A 19,971-nucleotide genomic window follows, 5' to 3' on the forward strand; every position below is an offset into this window, starting at 1 on the left:
CCACCAACCAAGGACCAAACGGCGTGGTAAACAGAGGCAGCAGCAACAGCAGCAGCAGGAGAAGCGACAGGAGCAACAGCAGCAGCAGCAAAGGCAGCAGCAGGAGAAGCAACAGAGGCAGCAGCAGCAGTGGGAGAGGCTGCACTATTTGGATAAATGGACTTGGGAGGAGATCCTTGACGGAAAAGGACCCTGGGCAGAGCCAGGGGAATATTGCCGCCCCAAAGCCGAGCTGGAGGCAGAGAGGATGCAATTCCATGGATGGAATTGGAGTTGTCGGCGAAGCAGAGTGCTGAGTCTGAGAGTGTGGAGGATGTATTGGACAGAGTAGAAAGAAAGCTGTTGGTTTGGCATAGTATGCACGGCATGCCAGCACCACGCATCAGGCCTACAGTGCGTCCCGCCTGTCCAGCGCTGCCGGAGCCTTCCTCCTCTCCAGCGCAGCCAGAGTCTCCCGCCTGTCCGGCGCAGTCTGAGCTACCCGCCTGCCCAGCGCCGTCAGTGCCGCCAGTCTGCCCAGCGCCGTCTGAGCTACCCGTCTGCCCAGCGCCGCCAGTGTCGCCAGTCTGCCCAGCGCCGCCAGTCTGCCCAGCGCCGCCAGTGCCGCCAGTCTGCCCAGTGCCGCCAGTCTGCCCAGTGCCGCCAGTCTGCCCAGTGCCGCCAGTCTGCCCAGCGCCGCCAGGATCCGCCAGTCTGCCAGGATCCGCCAGTCTGCCAGGATCCGCCAGTCAGCCAGGATCCGCCAGGATCCGCCAGTCGGCCAGGATCTGCCAGTCGGCCAGGATCAGTTAGATCCGCCAGTCTGCCAGGATCCGCCAGTCTGCCAGTATCCGCCCGTCAGCCAGGATCTGCCAGAACTACCAGTCTGCCAGTCTGCCAGGATCCGCCAGAACTGCCAGGATCCGCCAGTCGGCCAGGATCCGCCAGTCGGCCAGGATCAGTTAGATCCGCCAGTCTGCCAGTATCCGCCCGTCAGCCAGGATCTGCCAGAACTGCCAGTCAGCCAGGATCCGCCAGAACTGCCAGTTGGCCAGGATCTGCCAGTCGGCCAGGATCTGCCAGTCGGCCAGGATCAGTTGGATCCGCCAGTCTGCCAGGATCCGCCAGTCTGCCAGGATCCGCCAGTCTGCCAGTATCCGCCCGTCAGCCAGGATCTGCCAGAACTACCAGTCAGCCAGGATCTGCCAGAACTGCCAGTTTGCCAGGATCCGCCAGTCTGCCAGGATCTGCCAGTCGGCCAGTATCCGCCAGAACTGCCGGTTGGCCAGGATCTGCCAGTCGGCCAGGATCTGCCAGTCGGCCAGGATCTGCCAGTTGGCCAGGATCAGTTAGGTCCGCCATTCAGCCAGGATCCGCCATTCAGCCAGGATCCGCCAGTCAGCCAGGATCTGCCAGTCAGCCAGGATCTGCCGGAACCACCAGCCAGCCAGGATCTGGTAGATCCATCAACCTGCCCGAGCTTCCCCTCGGTCCCGAGCTTCCCCCCGGTCCCGAGCTACCTCAGTCCAGTGGGGCCCGTTGTTAGGTTTCCTAGGCCAAGGTTAGCGGTGAGGGTCGCCACTCAAGGGACACTAAGGAGGTGGACTAAGACAATTATGGAGTGGGGTCCAGCGCCAGAGCCGCCACCGCGGACAGATGCCCACCCAGACCCTCCCCTATAGGTTTAGGTTGTGCGTTCGGAGTCCGCACCTTGGGGGGAGGGTTCTGTCACGTTCTGTCCATCGTTCGTATGTGTTTTCCTTGTTTTAGTGTTGGTCAGGACGTGAGCTGGGTGGGCATTCTATGTTGTGTGTCTGGTTTGTCTATTTCTATGTTTGGCCTGATATGGTTCTCAATCAGAGGCAGGTGTTAGTCATTGTCTCTGATTGGGAACCATATTTAGGTAGCCTGTTTTGTGTTGGGTTTTGTGGGTGATTGTTCCTGTCTCTGTGTTTGCACCAGATAGGACTGTTTAGGTTTTCACTTTTCTTGTTTTGGATAGTCTGTTCATGTATAGTCGTCTTTATTAAAAACATGAATAACCACCACGCTGCATTTTGGTCCGCCTCTCTTTCACCAGAAGAAAACCCTTACAGTGCCCCAGTGTATCAGCAAAAAATGAACTTTTAACTCGTTTTTTTCTTTCTCCTCTTCAACATAATCCTTCATCTCAATGTAAAAAAACGAGCAAGAGCTTGAGTGAAAAACGGGTTTGCATTAACTTCTCTGACGCTAATCGTAAAACAGACACACAATTTCATTTGGATCCTTTGGCTTCAATAACTTGAATCAACCTGAAACTTCCCACTTCTCCCGTTTCCCTTTTCGTTAGCATGTCTCTTCCAAAAAACAGTTTACAATCTGCGTTCTGACAATCATCCACAGTGATTTCCCTCTTAGTGTATCTTTGATGACGGCCAGCAAATATTGCTGCACTTCTTCTCCATAAGTTTGTCAGGAAGGTCCTTGCAGTATCACACCTGCCATAGCCAATAACACCACACACAGCTCTGCAATCAGTGGGTGAGCCATGCTGACTGCAGCAGACATTGAGACTCCAGAAGGTGGGATCCAGAGACGTAGGCATTCACCAGTGATAAGAAAGCAAGAAGTTAGTAGACCAAAAAATTCCTATTTTTCCTGACATCTCCCGAAAAGGTACACATTTTTTGAACATAATCTCCACTAAAATGTTCTCTCATTATGTTAATAAAGTCATGAAACCAGCAGTCGGAGCATAGTGTTCGGGTGGCCTTTTTCTGCCTGCAGTGAAAAGCTGAATCACCTGCTTGGCGATAGCGGTGATGTATGAGGTAGGGCCTCAGGAACAGCACATCTGAGTGTTTTCCTCATATCCCAGAGCACCTGCTTGGCCAGAGTGGTTCCTCCGCTGCCTGGCTGATGGAGCAGATTCATGGTAAAAGGCAGGTCACCCTTATGCCATTTCTGAATATTTTGTATCAACTCATCGTAACCATCTCTTTTGATAAAGGGTGTTGCTTTACAAGTTGACATTGCTTTTTCAGCCCAGTAGAGGTTAAGCCGTTGAGGTGGGGTTCCTCTGTATAAATCGACCTCGGTCTTCTTAGCTACTGCTGAGTCTATGTCCTCTTCTTCAAATGCATTTGAGTACAAAACATCCAGAAGTTCAATGGAATCCCTGATTTCACTTCCAACACACATTTCACGACCGCGGGCATTGGACAGAGATGACCCCTTGTTGTGTACCATCTTTACTGTGTCCCGCCTCAAGTGGAAACCAGAAATGAACAGTTTCCTGAATACTAGTTGTACCTTATGTGGTGGTATGGACTCTGATAAAGGAGACGGTAATGTTTCAGTAAGAATGTCGAAGGGCATTAACGGATATGAACAAAACGCTGATTTACAGTATATATTTGACTTTGTTGGGACTTTCATTGATATAGCTAATGGATTGACAATGGATGTCTCTGAAAATTACAGACTGTGTGTGTGCTTTTCTTCTTGTTGCTACCCTCTAATGATTAGTCTAATCTATTGTGCATTCGGAAAGTATTCAGACCCCTTAACCTTTTCCACATTTTGTTATAATACAGCCTTATTCTAAAATTGATTAAATAGTGTTTCCCCCTCATCAATCTACACACAATACCCCATAATGACAAAGAAAAATGTTTGCTAATTTATAAAAAAATAACAACTGAAACATTGCCTTTACATAAGTATTCAGATCATTTACTCAGTACTTTGTTGAAGCACCTTTGGCAGCAATTACAGAAGCGACTCTTCTTGGGTATAACGCTACATGCTTCGCACTCCTGTATTTGGGGAGTTTCTCCCATTCTTCTCCGCAGCTCCTCTCAAGCTCTGTCAGGTTGAATGGGGAGCGTCGCTGCACAGCTATTTTCAGGTCTCTCCAGAGATGTTCGATCGGGTTCAAGTCAGAGCTCTGGCTGGGCCACTCAAGGACATTCAGAGACTTGTCCTGAAGCCACTCGTGCATTGGCTTGGCTGTGTGCTTAGTGTCGTTGTCCTGTTGGAAGGTGAACCTTCACCCCAGTCTGAGGTCCTGAGAGCTCTGGAGCAGGTTTTCATTAAGGATCTCTCTGTACTTTTCTCCATTCATCTTTCCCTCGATCCTGACTAGTCTCCCAGTCCCTGCTGCTGAAAAACATCCCCACAGCATGATGCTGCCAAAGCCATTCTTCACCGTAGAGGTGATGTGAGTTTTCCTCCAGATGTGACGCTTGGCATTCAGGCCAAAGAGTTCAACCTTGGTTTCATCAGACCAGTGAATATTGTTTGTCATGGTCTGAGAGTCTTAAGGTGCCTCTTGGCAAACTCCAAGTGGGCATATGCCTTTAACTGAGGAGTGGCTTCCGTCTGGTCACTCTACCATAAAGGCCTGATTGGTGGAGTGCTGCAGAGATGGTTATCCTTCTGGAAGGTTCTCCCATCTCCACAGATGAACTCTGGAGCTCTGTCAAAGTGACCATTGGGTTCTTGTTCACCTCCCTGACAAAGGCCCTTCTCTGCAGATAGCTCAGTTTGGCCGGGTGTCCAGCTCTAGAAAGAGTCTTGGTGGTTCCAAACTTCTTCTATTCAAGAATGATGGAGGCCACTGTGTTCTTAGGGACCTTCAATGCTACAGATATTTTTGGGTACCTTTCTCCAGATCTGTGCCTCGACACTATCTTGTCTCGGAGCTCTACGGACAATTCCTTCGACCTCATGGCTTGGTTTTGCTCTGACATGCACTGTCAACTGTGATATATACAGGTGTGTGCCTTTCTAAAAGGTCCAATCAATTAAATTGACCACAGGTGGACTCCAATAAAGTTGTAGAAACATATCAAGGATGATCAATGAAAACAGGATGCACCTGAGCTCAATTTCGAGACTTATAGCAAGGGGTCTGAATACTTATGTAAATAAGGCATTTCTGTCAAACATTTCTAAAAGCCTGTTTTCACTTTGACATTATGGGGTATTACAGTATGTGTAGATTGAGCAATATTATTTAATCCATTTTAGAATAAGGCTGTAACGTAACAAAATATGGAAAAAGTCAATGGGTTTGAATCCTTTCCGAATGCACTGTGACTAACCATGGGACATACTAGTAACTGGGTTATTCACCATCACTTAAACCATCCACTTTATATGCATAGTTCTGCGCCCATATTTACAAGGCATCCAAGACTATGAGTGCTGATCTAGGGTCACATTTGCTTTTCAGATCTTGAAAAATAAGACACGGGGACCATATCATGAGTCTCAAAGTAGGAATTATATTGGATGCCATTAAACATTTTTTTTTAACAGTGATCTTTCACACAATGTTTTATATTTTACAGTTAGTCTAAATTCTGCATTTGAACGGATTTAGAAATCTGGGCAAAATTAAGACATCCCTTTTTTAATACTAGAGAATATCTGATCCTCAATTTCATTGTTATGTTCTTCTTCATAAGAAAGTTTAATAAGAATATTTGAATAATCGATTAATTGATTGTAATTCTTCAAAGTAAGATGTATTCTGAGTAAAAGCTCTTATTAAATAAACTACTGTTGACTTATTTCACCTCAGCGAGGGGTTAAGGTTGTATGAATGACTGATAATCAAATACACGCCGGAAGCAACACACACACACAGGGTGGTGGGCTACGGACCATTGCTAAACAAATACACCTCACCTTACCTTCCCCGTGTTTGGCTAATAGAGGGTTGTCTTCAACCCTGTGCTTTGGCAAAGTGGGTGGGGTTATATCCTTCCTGTTTGGCCCTGTCCGGGGGTCACCAATGAGAAATTGTAGGTAAAAGGAGGATTTTCTGAAATGCTGGACAGTAGCCGTAGTAACACAAATGATGGTAACACCAATGAGACATTTTAGGTAAAACAATTTCTGAAATGCTGGACACAAATGCTGAAATCTAAGGTCATCAATCATGAAAAAGTTGTTTACTGAAGTGATATGATTAATCATTTTACTCACAGTATTATTTCCCTTCAATTAATTTCACAAACACCAAATGACAGTTTGGATTTAGGCACACCAAATTATCAATGGAATCCACAATTAATGAAGTACGAAAAGGGTTTGATTAGCTAATAATTGTCTTGAATCTAGACCCCTCCACCGATAACATTTTGCCACTGGAGAGAATGCTCAAGGTCCTTGAATATATTTGGAATCAGTGATTTTTAAAGCAGTAACAACAATTAAATAAAACTGAGGTAAAAACCGGTATTTTAATAGCTTTCCATGTTTTTATTGATCCTTAAAATATAATAAATACATTTGTTCACTTTCTAGCATTCAAAATAGTAGATATCTCAAAATAGTAGATATCTCTAAATCCCAGAAACACACCTCTACAAATGACCAGTCGATCAAGACGATTTGCTAGTGCCCAGTCGTTTCTAGTTCATAAAAATATATGTTTTGCTGTATAAAGGACACATGTGTTTTCATATTAAATAACGGTTAAATGGGAAATGTATTATTTTTCATGTTTTTGTCATTTGAAAGTTTTTTTTTTTTACATGTCAAGGGACAGCATTTACTGCCACAATTCAATAATGACTCAACAGATTCACACAGTCAGTGATCATGAGACAGACAGGGACAGAAACGTTTGAAGTTATGTAACTATTGACACGTCGGGGAAGGGATGAGGTTCTATGGATGACTGCTAAACAAATACCCTAGAAAACAACACCACACGCACACACACACCACACCACACCACACCACACACATGTGGCAGAAGAATCAGAATTAGTTGTGTAACATAGATAATTAAGATGTCTTATCTGCATAATATTCTTATGTGATATACTTATTAGAATGTAACCCTTCAGACTCTGGTGTTGACAGTTGTACTTTCTCCCTCAGCTGGGGCTCAGTCACCTCGGACCCAGAGAGGGGAGAGGTCAGGCTTGTCTTTCACATGTCTCTGTTGCTATGCAGAATATCAGAAAAAGAAGAGGACAGGAGGGAACATTCTCTTCATATGTGAATGTGTCTTTACCTATTCTAAACCATGTGAATGTGTCTTTACCTATTCTAAACCATGTGAATGTGTCTTTACCTATTCTAAACCATGTGAATGTGTCTTTACCTATTCTAAACCATGTGAATGTGTCTTTACCTATTCTAAACCATGTGAGTGTGTCTTTACCTATTCTAAACCATGTGAATGTGTCTTTACCTATTCTAAACCATGTGAATGTGTCTGTACCTATTCTAAACCATGTGAATGTGTCTTTACCTATTCTAAACCATGTGAATGTGTCTTTACCTATTCTAAACCATGTGAATGTGTCTTTACCTATTCTAAACCATGTGAATGTGTCTGTACCTATTCTAAACCATGTGAATGTGTCTTTACCTATTCTAAACCATGTGAATGTGTCTTTACCTATTCTAAACCATGTGAATGTGTCTTTACCTATTCTAAACCATGTGAATGTGTCTTTACCTATTCTAAACCATGTGAATGTGTCTTTACCTATTCTAAACCATGTGAATGTGTCTTTACCTATTCTAAACCATGTGAATGTGTCTTTACCTATTCTAAACCATGTGAATGTGTCTGTACCTATTCTAAACCATGTGAATGTGTCTTTACCTATTCTAAACCATGTGAATGTGTCTGTACCTATTCTAAACCATGTGAATGTGTCTTTACCTATTCTAAACCATGTGAATGTATCTGTACCTATTCTAAACCATGTGAATGTGTCTTTACCTATTCTAAACCATGTGAATGTGTCTTTACCTATTCTAAACCATGTGAATGTGTCTGTACCTATTCTAAACCATGTGAATGTGTCTTTACCTATTCCAAACCATGTGAATGTGTCTTTACCTATTCTAAACCATGTGAATGTGTCTTTACCTATTCTAAACCATGTGAATGTGTCTGTACCTATTCTAAACCATGTAAATGTGTCTGTACCTATTCTAAACCATGTGAATGTGTCTGTACCTATTCTAAACCATGTGAATGTGTCTTTACCTATTCTAAACCATGTGAATGTGTCTGTACCTATTCTAAACCATGTGAATGTGTCTGTACCTATTCTAAACCATGTGAATGTGTCTCTACCTATTCTAAACCATGTGAATGTGTCTTTACCTATTCTAAACCATGTGCATGTGTCTTTACCTATTCTAAACCATGTGAATGTGTCTTTACTTATTCTAAACCATGTGAATGTGTCTTTACCTATTCTAAACCATGTGAATGTGTCTCTACCTATTCTAAACCATGTGAATGTGTCTTTACCTATTCTAAACCATGTGAATGTGTTTTTACCTATTCTAAACCATGTGAAGGGATGGCGTGATTAATGGGGAACCAATTACTTGTCTCTACAATGTCTGTGTGCTTGGGGAAGATAAGGTCTGAGAAAAGATGTGTGTGGTAGTGTCTGGAACCATTGTATGTCATCTCTGATGTTGCACCTATCCTGGTGTAGTGTATGACCTAGAGGCTCACTCCCCCCAGTCAGCTTGTCCAGGCGTGTGGTCAAGAAGGGGTTTTACTTGAGATGGGATTATCTGGAGTTGACAATCGATCTATGCCATAGAATGAGTTGGTGTTTCTGTGCTATGAAGTACCAGGAACGAGATCGGAGCCACGTCTAAGGGGCCAAACTGAACAATTAGAACAGTGTTCATAGCAAATGCTATCTGGCTGCGGGATAGTCCTTTCTCATATATCAAGTCTCACCTTGTGAGCCATTCCACACATCTGTTGATTGTCATGTAGACTGAGGGGTAGATCTTTGCCATAAAATATTTTTGTAGACTTTGTGTCGGGTCTCTCAACGAATCATCCGAGGGTGGTTCGGCGACCAGCCATCGCTATTGCAGAGCTCTCACTAATAAAGATTCAGTTCAAGTATAACTATCACTTGTGTGATAAGCTTGTCTCTCATTTGATAATACATAAATTAACCACCACACACACAAATGTAAACACACATGGGGTGGTGGGCTACGGACCACTGCTAACCAAATACACCTCACCTTACCCTCCCCATGTTTGGCAAATAGAAGGTTGTGTTCATAAGGCACCAAACGGAAGAAAACAGATTAAAACAAAGAGTGAGGGACTATCTGATCTTATCCAATAACAAACCCACATTTTTGTTTTCCGTTGAAAAAGTTGCTACATTTTTTCTGCTGTGTGCCCTAATGAACATGACCCAGGTTTGCATGTTTGCCAGACAGAGAGAGAGAAAAGAGAGTAAGAAGAATCCATCACGCACACTGAGACGGAGGAGAGGAGTGAGGGATTCAGCGGAGGACAAGATAGCCCTGTCAATACAGGTATGTTAATCTTATGTTTGGATATTGTGTTTTATTGTTCTAAACCTTGGCGAATACTATAATAAAGAATTATGATAATATATCAGTAAAGAAATGGGTTATTATCACATTAATATAAGGTTATTGTTGTGGTGGTATGTGTGGTAATGTCTAATGCTGAAAAGGACAAGAATAGTACATCCACATCCTATACATGGCAGGTGTTGGATGTCCAGAAATAGATCATATTAACTGATAATTTGAAGGGGGAATTGTTTTATGTTATTAATTCATATTGACTGATGAATATGTTGCTGCATCCCAGGTCCATGGAGTGGAGTAGGAGAGCTATCCCTGTCTCTGGTGAGAACTAAATCCCTACAAGGGTTCGGGTCAATTCTATTTCAGTTCCTGTCAAAACAGACAGTAAATCACATTCCAATTAACCTCTGAAAGATTCTTATGACATTGCCAGGAATAAGAATGAGTTGCATTTCCAAAAAGACAAGTCCTGTAGCTTTCAAATGAACCAATCAGAATTGAAAAGATCATTCAAATTTCAGTGCACTTCCTGAATTGACTGAAATGGAAATTGAGTTGACCCCAACCCTTTCATCTAAAAGTCAGAGATCTTTAATGATCAGCATTACCCTATAGCATGTTACACAATTTGTCATATAATGTTAAAGTGTATTCACAATATTATTCTCTATGACAAATGCATAATATTATTCATTCATAATATTGTTGTTTTTCAGGGATCTTCCTACTCTTTTGGAGGGTCACCATGCAGATAGGTAAATGCATTTTTAATAAAGCAGACAGACAGACAAACAGACAAAAACAAACAAACCAAATCAACTAATCAATGAATTAACTATCAGTATTGGCCACTGTGACAGAACCTAGGCCTAATAATACATTTTGTTCAGTTAATGTCCCAATTAACAGTTACTAATTACATTTGATAATGTTGGTGCAGGCAGGTGTGTGTGCAGGGGGTATTTCTATATATTTGAGGTGTATTCACTAGGAACCAAACGGAACAAAATGGCCGACACAGGGAGGGACTAATCTGAACTAACCTGTAAAATGTTGTCAGTTGAAAAATATATGGTTATGATATGCACTAATGAATAAACCTGTGTATTATATCTGTCTCTGTCACTCAAACAGACAATGTGGCATTGAGAGGAGTGGCTGCTCAGTCTTCCCTTTTTAATTGGGAAAATAGTCCAAGTAAAGTCATCGATGGAAACCGCAACACTAACTATAACTATGGTGGATCCTGCAGCAGCACTGCATTTAACACCAACCCCTGGTGGAGAGTGGACCTGCTGGATGTGTACAGAGTGACAGCTGTCAACATCACCAACAGAGGAGACTGCTGTCCTGAGAGACTTGATGGTGCTGAGATCCGTATTGGTAACTCACTGGAGAACAACGGCATCAACAACCCCAGGTGACACATACTGTAGACATTTGTGCATATGTATTTATTCTCTTGTAGGTGTTCAGATATGGTCTTCATTCTTCTGGGGCTGTTCTGTGTCTGTATTACACCGGCATCAACAACTCCAGGTGACAAATAGACATCAGTACATTTTTATGTCCAGTCTTGAAGGAGATTGGATACATATTCAGTCGCTATATATTTAACAGAATGACTGTATGGTACATTGTAGAGAGTCCTCATTCCCCCTCTCTCTCTCTCTCCCTCTCCCCTCCTCTCCCCCTCTCCCTTTCAGATGTGTTGTCATCTCCAACATCCCAGCAGGAAAGACCTACACCTTCCAGTGTAATGAGATGGAGGGTCGCTATGTTGTTGTGGTGATCCCTGGACAGAACAAGATTCTCACTCTGTGTGAGGTGGAAGTATTTGCCACAGTCAAACCTCCAGGTACTTCTTTACCAGTACATGTATTTATTCCGCCAGTGATGGTATGCCGAATAATAACTTTATTGACCAGAATTTATTTCCTGTCGAACACATTTAGTGGAGATGATAATTGTTTTCCAATGCATGTTTTTTTGTATTGAATGTTTTTGTGTGGGAGACAATGCAAATGAGTAGAAATCTGTGTAAAATAAACCGTAAAACTCATAATCTGGCAGTGTGACATTTTTTTGTCTTCAACAATGTGCGTTATAAAAATAACTCTGTTTATGCATTGCTCAGCTTACTAAACTCTAGTAAAACAATCACCTTTTGAGTTTTGTGGTATTTATGGTATTTTGCACCATGAAAAATAGCGCCAAATGTATTTCAGCCCCAAAGTCAAAGAGAACGGTGGCAAGGATGAAGATCCAATCAGATGCTGATCTGACGGACCAGGCAGTCGGTGACCAGCTCCTACAGCAGGTGAGAGAGATGGAGAGGGAAGGGGGAGGGAGAGAGAAAGGGAGAAATAGAATGTATCTGTGTATTTGAACATTTATCTAACCGCTTGAACGTTCATCTAGCTGAATGTAGAGCTCATGAAGCAGGGTGTGTCTGACTTTCAACTGCGCTGGAGGACTCAGCCAGATGGACAGATTTTCCACCGTGAGGAAGAAGAGAAGGAGGGTGGACCCACACAGACAGGTAACAACAAGGAGCATATTATACAGACTGTTGTCCTTATTGCAACAGACAGGCATTGAAGACATTGTGCTTTTATCAGAGTTGGGATCTATTCCATTTCAGAAAATAAATTGATATTTTAATTCCAATTCCAATTTTCCTCATTGTGTTTCAATTATGAAAATGTGGAAGTGGAATTTCAGTTTACTTCCTGAATTGACTGAATTGAAATGTAATCAACCCTAACTCTGGGTCTTATTAACTTATTGCCAAGTTGTTATTGTAAGAAGAGAACGTGTTAGCGAGTCATAACTAAATTAGTACATGAAAGAGTTTCTGTATGTCATTTCTCTTCCAGGTGTCTGTGGAACTGAAGGGGGCTAGCCTGGTGAGATACTCTAAGGAGACACAATAGTTTTAGGATTGGACTGCCTTGACGACATAATCTATCTACCATAAAACTTTAATTAAATGCAAAATCTCAAATAGCTGCCTGTCCCTTCTAATAGCCAATCCAGCAAATAAACGCCTGTTTCAAAGAAACACGGGGTCTAAATGAATTGTTTACAAGGTTACCATGAATTACTGATAGATATGAAATGGCAAGAACAAAAGCAGCAACAACTTTGGGAGTAGACCCCCAGAAATTGGCACCCCCAGTAAGAACTGACAAAAACACAGTAAAAGATGTGAATAATGTTTCTGTCAAGGATTTTTTTTTTTATAGAGGCATGCTGAGACAAAAGACATGTGACACAGTGTGTAAACGATAACACATTAGTGTAGGAAATTGATTAAAAGGCTGGAATTTAACAACTAACTATGCAAATGTGTAAAAACCTGTGTGCATTAAGGAAATAGATGCCTGGCTCAAATAGAAGCATTTATCTAATATGCGGCTGTTGTGTTCAGTGATTTAAGCAAATAAATGCCGGGGCGATAAATTGAAGTTGTCCTATATTTAAATGAATGTATAAACAACATTATTCCTTTCAACGTGTATAAGTTAATATGCAGTTTGGTTCATTTTTATTTCAAATAATAAACATGGTTTAGTCAAGTATATTACTTCAAGCCTCAATTCTTTTGACTTACAAAAGAAGCACCAATGACTTAGCCAGCCAACTTTGAAAAACAATCAAAATAAAGACTCATTTTCAGGTACATTATGTTTTTGGTTTAGACCATGCCCATTTCAAGCTTATCTTTCTAATATATATAGTTATTTCGGAAAATTTTGGCATGTTTGTGGCTAACGCATTGATTCTACTTGGCAGTATACCCAATCTGGTCTTTTCTAAATAGAAGCTTAGCTTTTGGTGTTTTAATTTAATTGTGCAGAAACCATACAAATGTGACAGAAATTCTCTACAAATTGATGTACTCCCCTGTTAAAACATTGAGACAGAGTTGGGAAATAATGTAAGTTAATGTATGAACATTTTATAGAATATAAATAAATGCAATAACCTGAGAAATATCACAGTGTATCGTCTGCTCTTGGAATGTACCTGCTGTATTACAATGGATATTCACACATTCATTACTGTATTTCAACAGATATTCACTCATTCATTACTGTATTTCAACAGATATTCACTCATTCATTACTGTATTTCAACTGATATTCACTCATTCATTACTGTATTTCAATGGATATTCACTCATTCATTACTGTATTTCAATGGATATTCACTCATTCATTACTGTATTTCAACTGATATTCACTCATTCATTACTGTATTTCAACTGATATTCACTCATTCATTACTGTATTTCAATGGATATTCACTCATTCATTACTGAATTTCAACTGATATTCACTCATAAGGGCCAGGATAGACCATAACTACTGTGATACTGAAGTGTTCTTTCTCACACCATGTCCAAGAAAACTAATATGTACATCTGCCCCCAAATAATAACTTGAACTAAATAATCTCACCCCTAGCGTGGTAACCTGACTCAGTTAGCCAGCTAACTTTGACAAAACACCAGATATAACTTTTGATTTTCTGGTTCATTTAAGAAATCTCAACTTAAATCTGTGTTTAAGGTTGTTGAGTTAATTACACCATGCCCATTTCAAACTTTCTCTTTCAAAAAATAAATAAAGTTATTTTGAAAATATTTTAGCAAGTTATCCATTTCTTACTATTGTTGTCAACATAGTAGAGGAGTTTGTTTATTTGAATCTATTTATGTCCCCAATAGGGCAAAATCTTCCAAGAGTCCATGAAAAACAGAAATTGATTAGAGGGCCATATTTTGTCCCCTTGACATGGCTGGGGAGGAGGCATAACCTCTTTGTTATGGCTAGCCTAAATAAGTTCACGAGTAAAATTGTGCTTAACAGATTCAACCACAAAGACCAGGGAGTTTGTCCACTGCCATGCAAAAATGGGTTAACATTATTTTGAATATCCCTTTGAGTATGGTTATTAATTACACTTGATGGTTATCAATACAACCAATTACGGAAAAAATGCAGGCATCCTTCCTAACTAACTCAGATGCCGGAGAGGAAGGAAACCACTCAGGGATTTTATCACGAGGCCAATGGTGACAATAAAACAGTTACAGTGATTAAACACTGTAACTGTTTTATTGTCACCATTGGCCTCGTGATAAAATCCCTGAGTGGTTTCCTTCCTGTGATAGGAGAAAACTGAGGATGGCTCAACAACATTGTAGTTACTCCACAATATTAACCTAAATGACAGAGTGAAAAGAAGGAAGCCAGTACAGAACATTAATATTCCAGAACATACATCATATTTGCAGTAAGGCACTAAAGTAAAACAGCAAAAATTGTGGCAAAGAAATTCACTTTATGTCCTGAATACAAAGAGTTGTGTTCGATTTGCTCCAAATATAACATCACTGAGTACCACTCCATATTTTCAAGCATAGTGGTGGCTGAATCATGTTATGGGTATGCTTGTCATTGGCCTCGCATTTGTAACTTGTTAGCGAACGTATCACATCAGCAACTGTAAAGCATTTTACTAGATACCTATGTAACATAATTGACGAGGGTTGACATTGGTTATGATTATGACTTTGGATGCATTTCAATCACAAAACTATAGGCATGACGCAAAACAGGATTCCAAACAGGATTCCAAACAGATGTAAATTACAAGTATTGGATATCCAGCAAGCAGGCTAGCTAAGTTTACTAGCAAACAGTGAGGTGAATCAATAGTACAACAATTTACTGTTGTAAATCTGTAAAACTGAAGCTGATTGTACTATAAAACATATTTGCCTAAGCATGCTTGATGGACATGGCTGTAGGTAGATACTGTCTGCCTACCTACCTAGGCTCATTTGTATGGTCTGGTCACTGCAAAGGTTGAGGGTTATGCCCCATTTCTTTCTATTAGGCTAGATATTGTTCTAAGTGTAATCTCTGTGCCTGTGCCCATGTATGCATGTTCAACTAGTCTACCCTAATGTTGAAGTTATGCTGGCACGGTTCAACTGTTGTTCAAACTGCACAATAGAGTATCATTTTGTTTGTTTTTTGGTTTTCCAGACGATATCGTGTGGTACCTGGGCATCATCCTGAATTGTATTCGAGATACAGAAACAGAAGGCCTTTACATGCGTCATTGTAGCAGAACTGTATCCCGTGAACTGTATCCCTCTCAAGGGATTAGACATTATGCTCGATTTCAAGCAGATGACTCATCAGGACCTGAACGGCAGTTTGAGCATCACACTCCTCCCACAACATTACAAGTATTCCCTGAACTTACTGCATGTTCCTTTGGAATTACAATTTCATAATGACCACCTCTCCCATCATCTGCTGATCACCAGTTATTTTAGCTACAGATGGTTACACCAGATTACTGGAATATACAGTATAGGTACTGTTTGGTGTAGCACAGCATGTTCTACCAACCTTAGCGATGCGGTCTTCATCCTCGATTTGGAGAAACAGGAGTCTCATAAAAGGTCTGTGTCCAGTTGCAGGGGGTCAGTTTGATTTTAGAAAATGCTCCATTATGAAATTAAATACTTTTTTTGCTCCATAAAGTAATCCAACAATACGTGCGCTGACATCGTGATCGAGACAGGTCTCAGTCATCATGACATGCAGCACTTTGGGGTGGACACCCACCTGTCTCGATCAATGAGAGAAGACTTGAAAAAGACAAGATGTCAGCAAAAACCTTTGGGTAAATCACATTAGATACAGTTCTCTGCACTTGTCTGTCTCTACACCTGAGACACACTCGGACAGGAATGTACTACATTGTACATAAATGTTTTTTGTATGTTACTTTTACCATTTAACATTGTTGTTCAATACCCAGTTCTCTTGAGTTAGCATTAAATAATGTGCATTGTCCTGTATTTTAGTTTGTTCATTTGTCAATCTGAATGTTTAGCATCTGTTTGATTTTACAGAGCCATGTACAGTTTACACATACATATATTCTGTGAATCCATACGGGCTGACACATTTCTAAGAGTGATAGAACATATCCAAACATATTTCATATTGGTTCTACATCAAGGCTCTCCAACACTGTTCCTGGAGCTCTACCATCCTGAATGTTTTCACTCCAACCCTAATCTTTCACATCTGATTCTAATAATTAGCTGGTTGATAAACTGAACCTGGTTAGTTACAACTGGGGTTGGAGCGAAAACCTACAGGAGGGTAGCTCTTCAGGAACAGGGTTGGAGACCCTGTCCTACATGGTCTTATGTCCTGGGGTCCCCAGGGTCGAGTTTGTGAAACACTGTCTTATCCTGTGCCACACTGGCTGCAATTACACAGGTAGACCAGACCAGTGCTGATATTTTTTCCACTAATTGGTCTTAATCACATCAGCTCTTTATCGGAACTAATTGGTCAAAAGACAAATTAGTGAAAAAATGAATATAATTGGGCTGCATGTGACCTCTGCCTGACAACTAGGTTTTCGCTCCATTGGTCAAATGACCAATTAGTGAAAAAATGATCATAAAATTGGGCTGCCTGTGTAAACGTAGCCATAGTCCTTTATCCGGCTTCGGTACACTGGCAATGGTGGGCTGGGGAAGCTGAGACTGTCACACACTGATCTGTTTCACGTGTCTTTGTGCTTGTCTCCAACCCCCTCCAGGTGTCGCCCATCTTCCCCATTATCCCCTGTGTGTTTATACCTGTGTTCTGTTTGTCTGTTGCCAGTGTGTTTTGTTTCGTGAAACCTACCAGCGTTTGTTCCCCTGCTCCTGTCTGTTCTTGCTCCTATTTTCTAGTTCTTCTATGGTTTTGACCGTTCTGCCTGCCCTGACCCTGAGCCTGCCTGCCATTCTATACCTTGCCCCACCTCAATGGATTATTGACCCCTGCCTGCCCTGACTGCCTGCCATTCTGGACCTTTTGCACCCTCTCTGGATTGCTGACCTCTGCCTGCCTTTGACCTGTCGTTTGCCTGCTCCTGTACTAGAAATAAACGTTTGTTTAGTCGACACTGTCTGCATTTGGGTCATATCTGAAACCTGATAGGACTCGAGGTCGACCGATTGATGATTTTTCAACGCCGATACCGATTATTGGAGGACCAAAAAAAGCAGATACCGATTAATCGGCTGATTTAAAATGGTATTTATTTAGTTGTAAATGACAATTACAACAATACTTAATGAACACTTTTATTTTAACTTAATATAATACATCAAATCAATTTAGCCTCAAATAAATAATGAAACATGTTCAATTTGGTTTAAATAATTGTGACGACCCTCCTACTCTGTCTGCCGTATTCTCTCTGTTATTTCCTTATTAGGATGCTGGTGGGCGGAGTTGGGAGGGTCGTCAGCTACATGGGAAACACCTGGGCCCGGTGTCTCCCAGGATAAATACACCACTTCCCCATTCATGGAGGAGACTCTCTCCATGCAGACACCCTCTGTAGATTGTGTTGTGGTTCTTGGTGGCCGTTTGTTTGTTTGTTTGTTTGTTTGTTTGCTTTGGCACCTTTCATCACCCTGCATTATCACATTCATGCATGCAAAACACTCACTTACACTACTGATTACTGATTACACACACCATTGTCTATTATACTTAGTTGCTTTAGGTAATAAATACATATTTTGCTACTCATTATCTCCACGTTGTCTCCCTTTGTTACGGGCTTTGAGCCGGTTCGTGACAAGTGGGGGCTCGTCCGGGATTTTTGAACTATTGGTTTGGGAGACCGTGGAGGTACGTGTTTGGGTTGCCTTTTGTTGTTTGGTTTGTGTGCTGTGTTGGAGAGACTATAATGGTTAGTTTCCAGGCCCTGCCTAGCCTGAACTCTTGTTCTACTTTCTGTTGGGACATCAGTCTGAGGTGAGTAATCTGCTGTGTACCTCGGTGGGAGATTTGGGTAGGGTAGTGGAACTTGCTACCCGGAGCTATAGCCTTTTTCCCCTGATAGGTTTAGCGACGTGTTTCATTTTTTGGAATATGTTGGGCATGGTTAATGTTTGTTATTTTTGTGTGGTGTCTGTGGACTGAGCAGTTGTCTCGGGGGCACATCCGTGGCTTGGTGGAATTTGCCAGCATGCTGGGGAGTTCTATTTCTTGCCAGCGGCTACAGTGCGTAAATTCCCACCGCAAATCTGCACGAAGACTAGGGTTGAGTTATTGTAGGTTTTGGGGAAGCTCCGTATCTCATCTCTCTTCTGTGGTACTCAGGGTGATTGTCAATTCTCGGGTTGTGGTCTGGTGTGCTCAGCAGAAGGGAAGAGCCAGAATTTTTTTTTTTTTGTGTGATTATGGCGTCTTATGTAGATAAGTTCATTCGCTCTCCATCAGAGGAATTGTTAGATTTAGGTACTAAAGAACAGCTGTTGAAGGTCGCGGAACACTACAAGGTTGAGATTAGTGATAAACGTCTAAAGAATTCTATTAGGTTGATATTGAAGGCCAATCTGATGGAGAGTGGTATTCTAGAAGTTACCACTGGGCCAGCCTCTGCTGAGGATTTGTCGTCTCCCCATAACGTTACAATGGACATTCCATCGGTTAGTCCTAGTAGCCTTCTTTTTGAACAGCAGAAAGAACTGCTTTTGTTACAGCTGGAGCATGATCGTGAGAAGAGAGAGCATGATCGGCAGCATGATCGTGAGAAGCTAGAGCATGATCGTGTAAAATATGAAAAGGAATTGGCATTTAAACAAGATATGGAGCGTGCTAAAATCAAATTGCAACAAGAACGTATAGAGTTGGTTAGGGAAGGAAAGATCTCAGGGGAGAGTTTGTTTTGGGAAGGTGACCCAGATTTACCTAGGGGTAGTTCCGCTTTTGGTCGTGCCCCAGAGACATTTGATATTGTTGGGAACTTACGGTTATTGCCTCGGTTTAATGAAAGGGACCCCGAGACATTCTTTTCGTTGTTTGAGCGGGTTGCTAACGCTAGGAGTTGGCCTGATTCTGACCGCACTTTAATGTTGCAGTGTGTGCTGACTGGTAAAGCGCAGGAAGCATATTCAGCTCTTAGTGTACACGATAGTGCCAGTTATGATAAAGTTAAAACAGCTGTGTTACAGATTTATGAATTGGTCCCTGAGGCTTACCGCCAACGATTTAGAACTTTAAAAAGGGATGATAACCAGACTCATGTTGAGTTTGCGCGACAGTTGTCTTTACAGTTTAATCGCTGGTGTTCCGCCTCTGCAGTTGTGACTTTCCAAGGGCTGTGTGATCTGATTATGTTAGAGCAATTTAAGGACACAATTCCTGATCGTATTGCCACGTATATTAATGAACAGAAAGTAAAGAATGTTGCTGAAGCTGCAGTTTTGGCAGACGAGTATGTGTTGACTCACAAAAGTGTCTTTGCAGAACCCCGTATTCGGAAAGAGTGGGGGCGTTCAGATAGATTATTACTACGGTAATAACCAATCATGCCCAAGAAACGCATCAGTTCCTTTTTAGTAGTTGGTGGTGGAAAAGCATCAATAGCCACCACTTTAGCCCGAACAGGACGCACTTCACCCTGCCCAACCATTTTTCCAAGGTATGTAACGGTCGCCTGAGCAAACTCACATTTTGCCAGATTGATTGTGAGGCGACCCGCAGCCAGACGTTCGAACAAGGCTTGAATACGGGACAGATGTTCTTCCCAAGT

At 41.8% G+C, this 19,971-nt stretch overlaps 1 protein-coding gene across 1 annotated transcript in view; it reads left to right on the forward strand.

The window, feature by feature from the left end:
* The window catches only part of LOC115136164 (uncharacterized), a 61,515-nt gene that overhangs the window by 8,877 nt on the left and 32,667 nt on the right, over positions 1 to 19,971 (forward strand). Inside the window, exons 3-5 of the mRNA XM_065024980.1 lie at positions 10,520 to 10,747; positions 11,034 to 11,185; positions 15,833 to 15,835. Coding sequence (XP_064881052.1) covers positions 10,520 to 10,747; positions 11,034 to 11,185; positions 15,833 to 15,835 — 383 coding nt within the window. The remainder of the gene's footprint in view (positions 1 to 10,519; positions 10,748 to 11,033; positions 11,186 to 15,832; positions 15,836 to 19,971) is intronic.

This window comes from Oncorhynchus nerka, linkage group LG12 (genome assembly GCF_034236695.1).
Source record: "Oncorhynchus nerka isolate Pitt River linkage group LG12, Oner_Uvic_2.0, whole genome shotgun sequence".
Lineage (NCBI taxonomy): Eukaryota > Metazoa > Chordata > Actinopteri > Salmoniformes > Salmonidae > Oncorhynchus > Oncorhynchus nerka.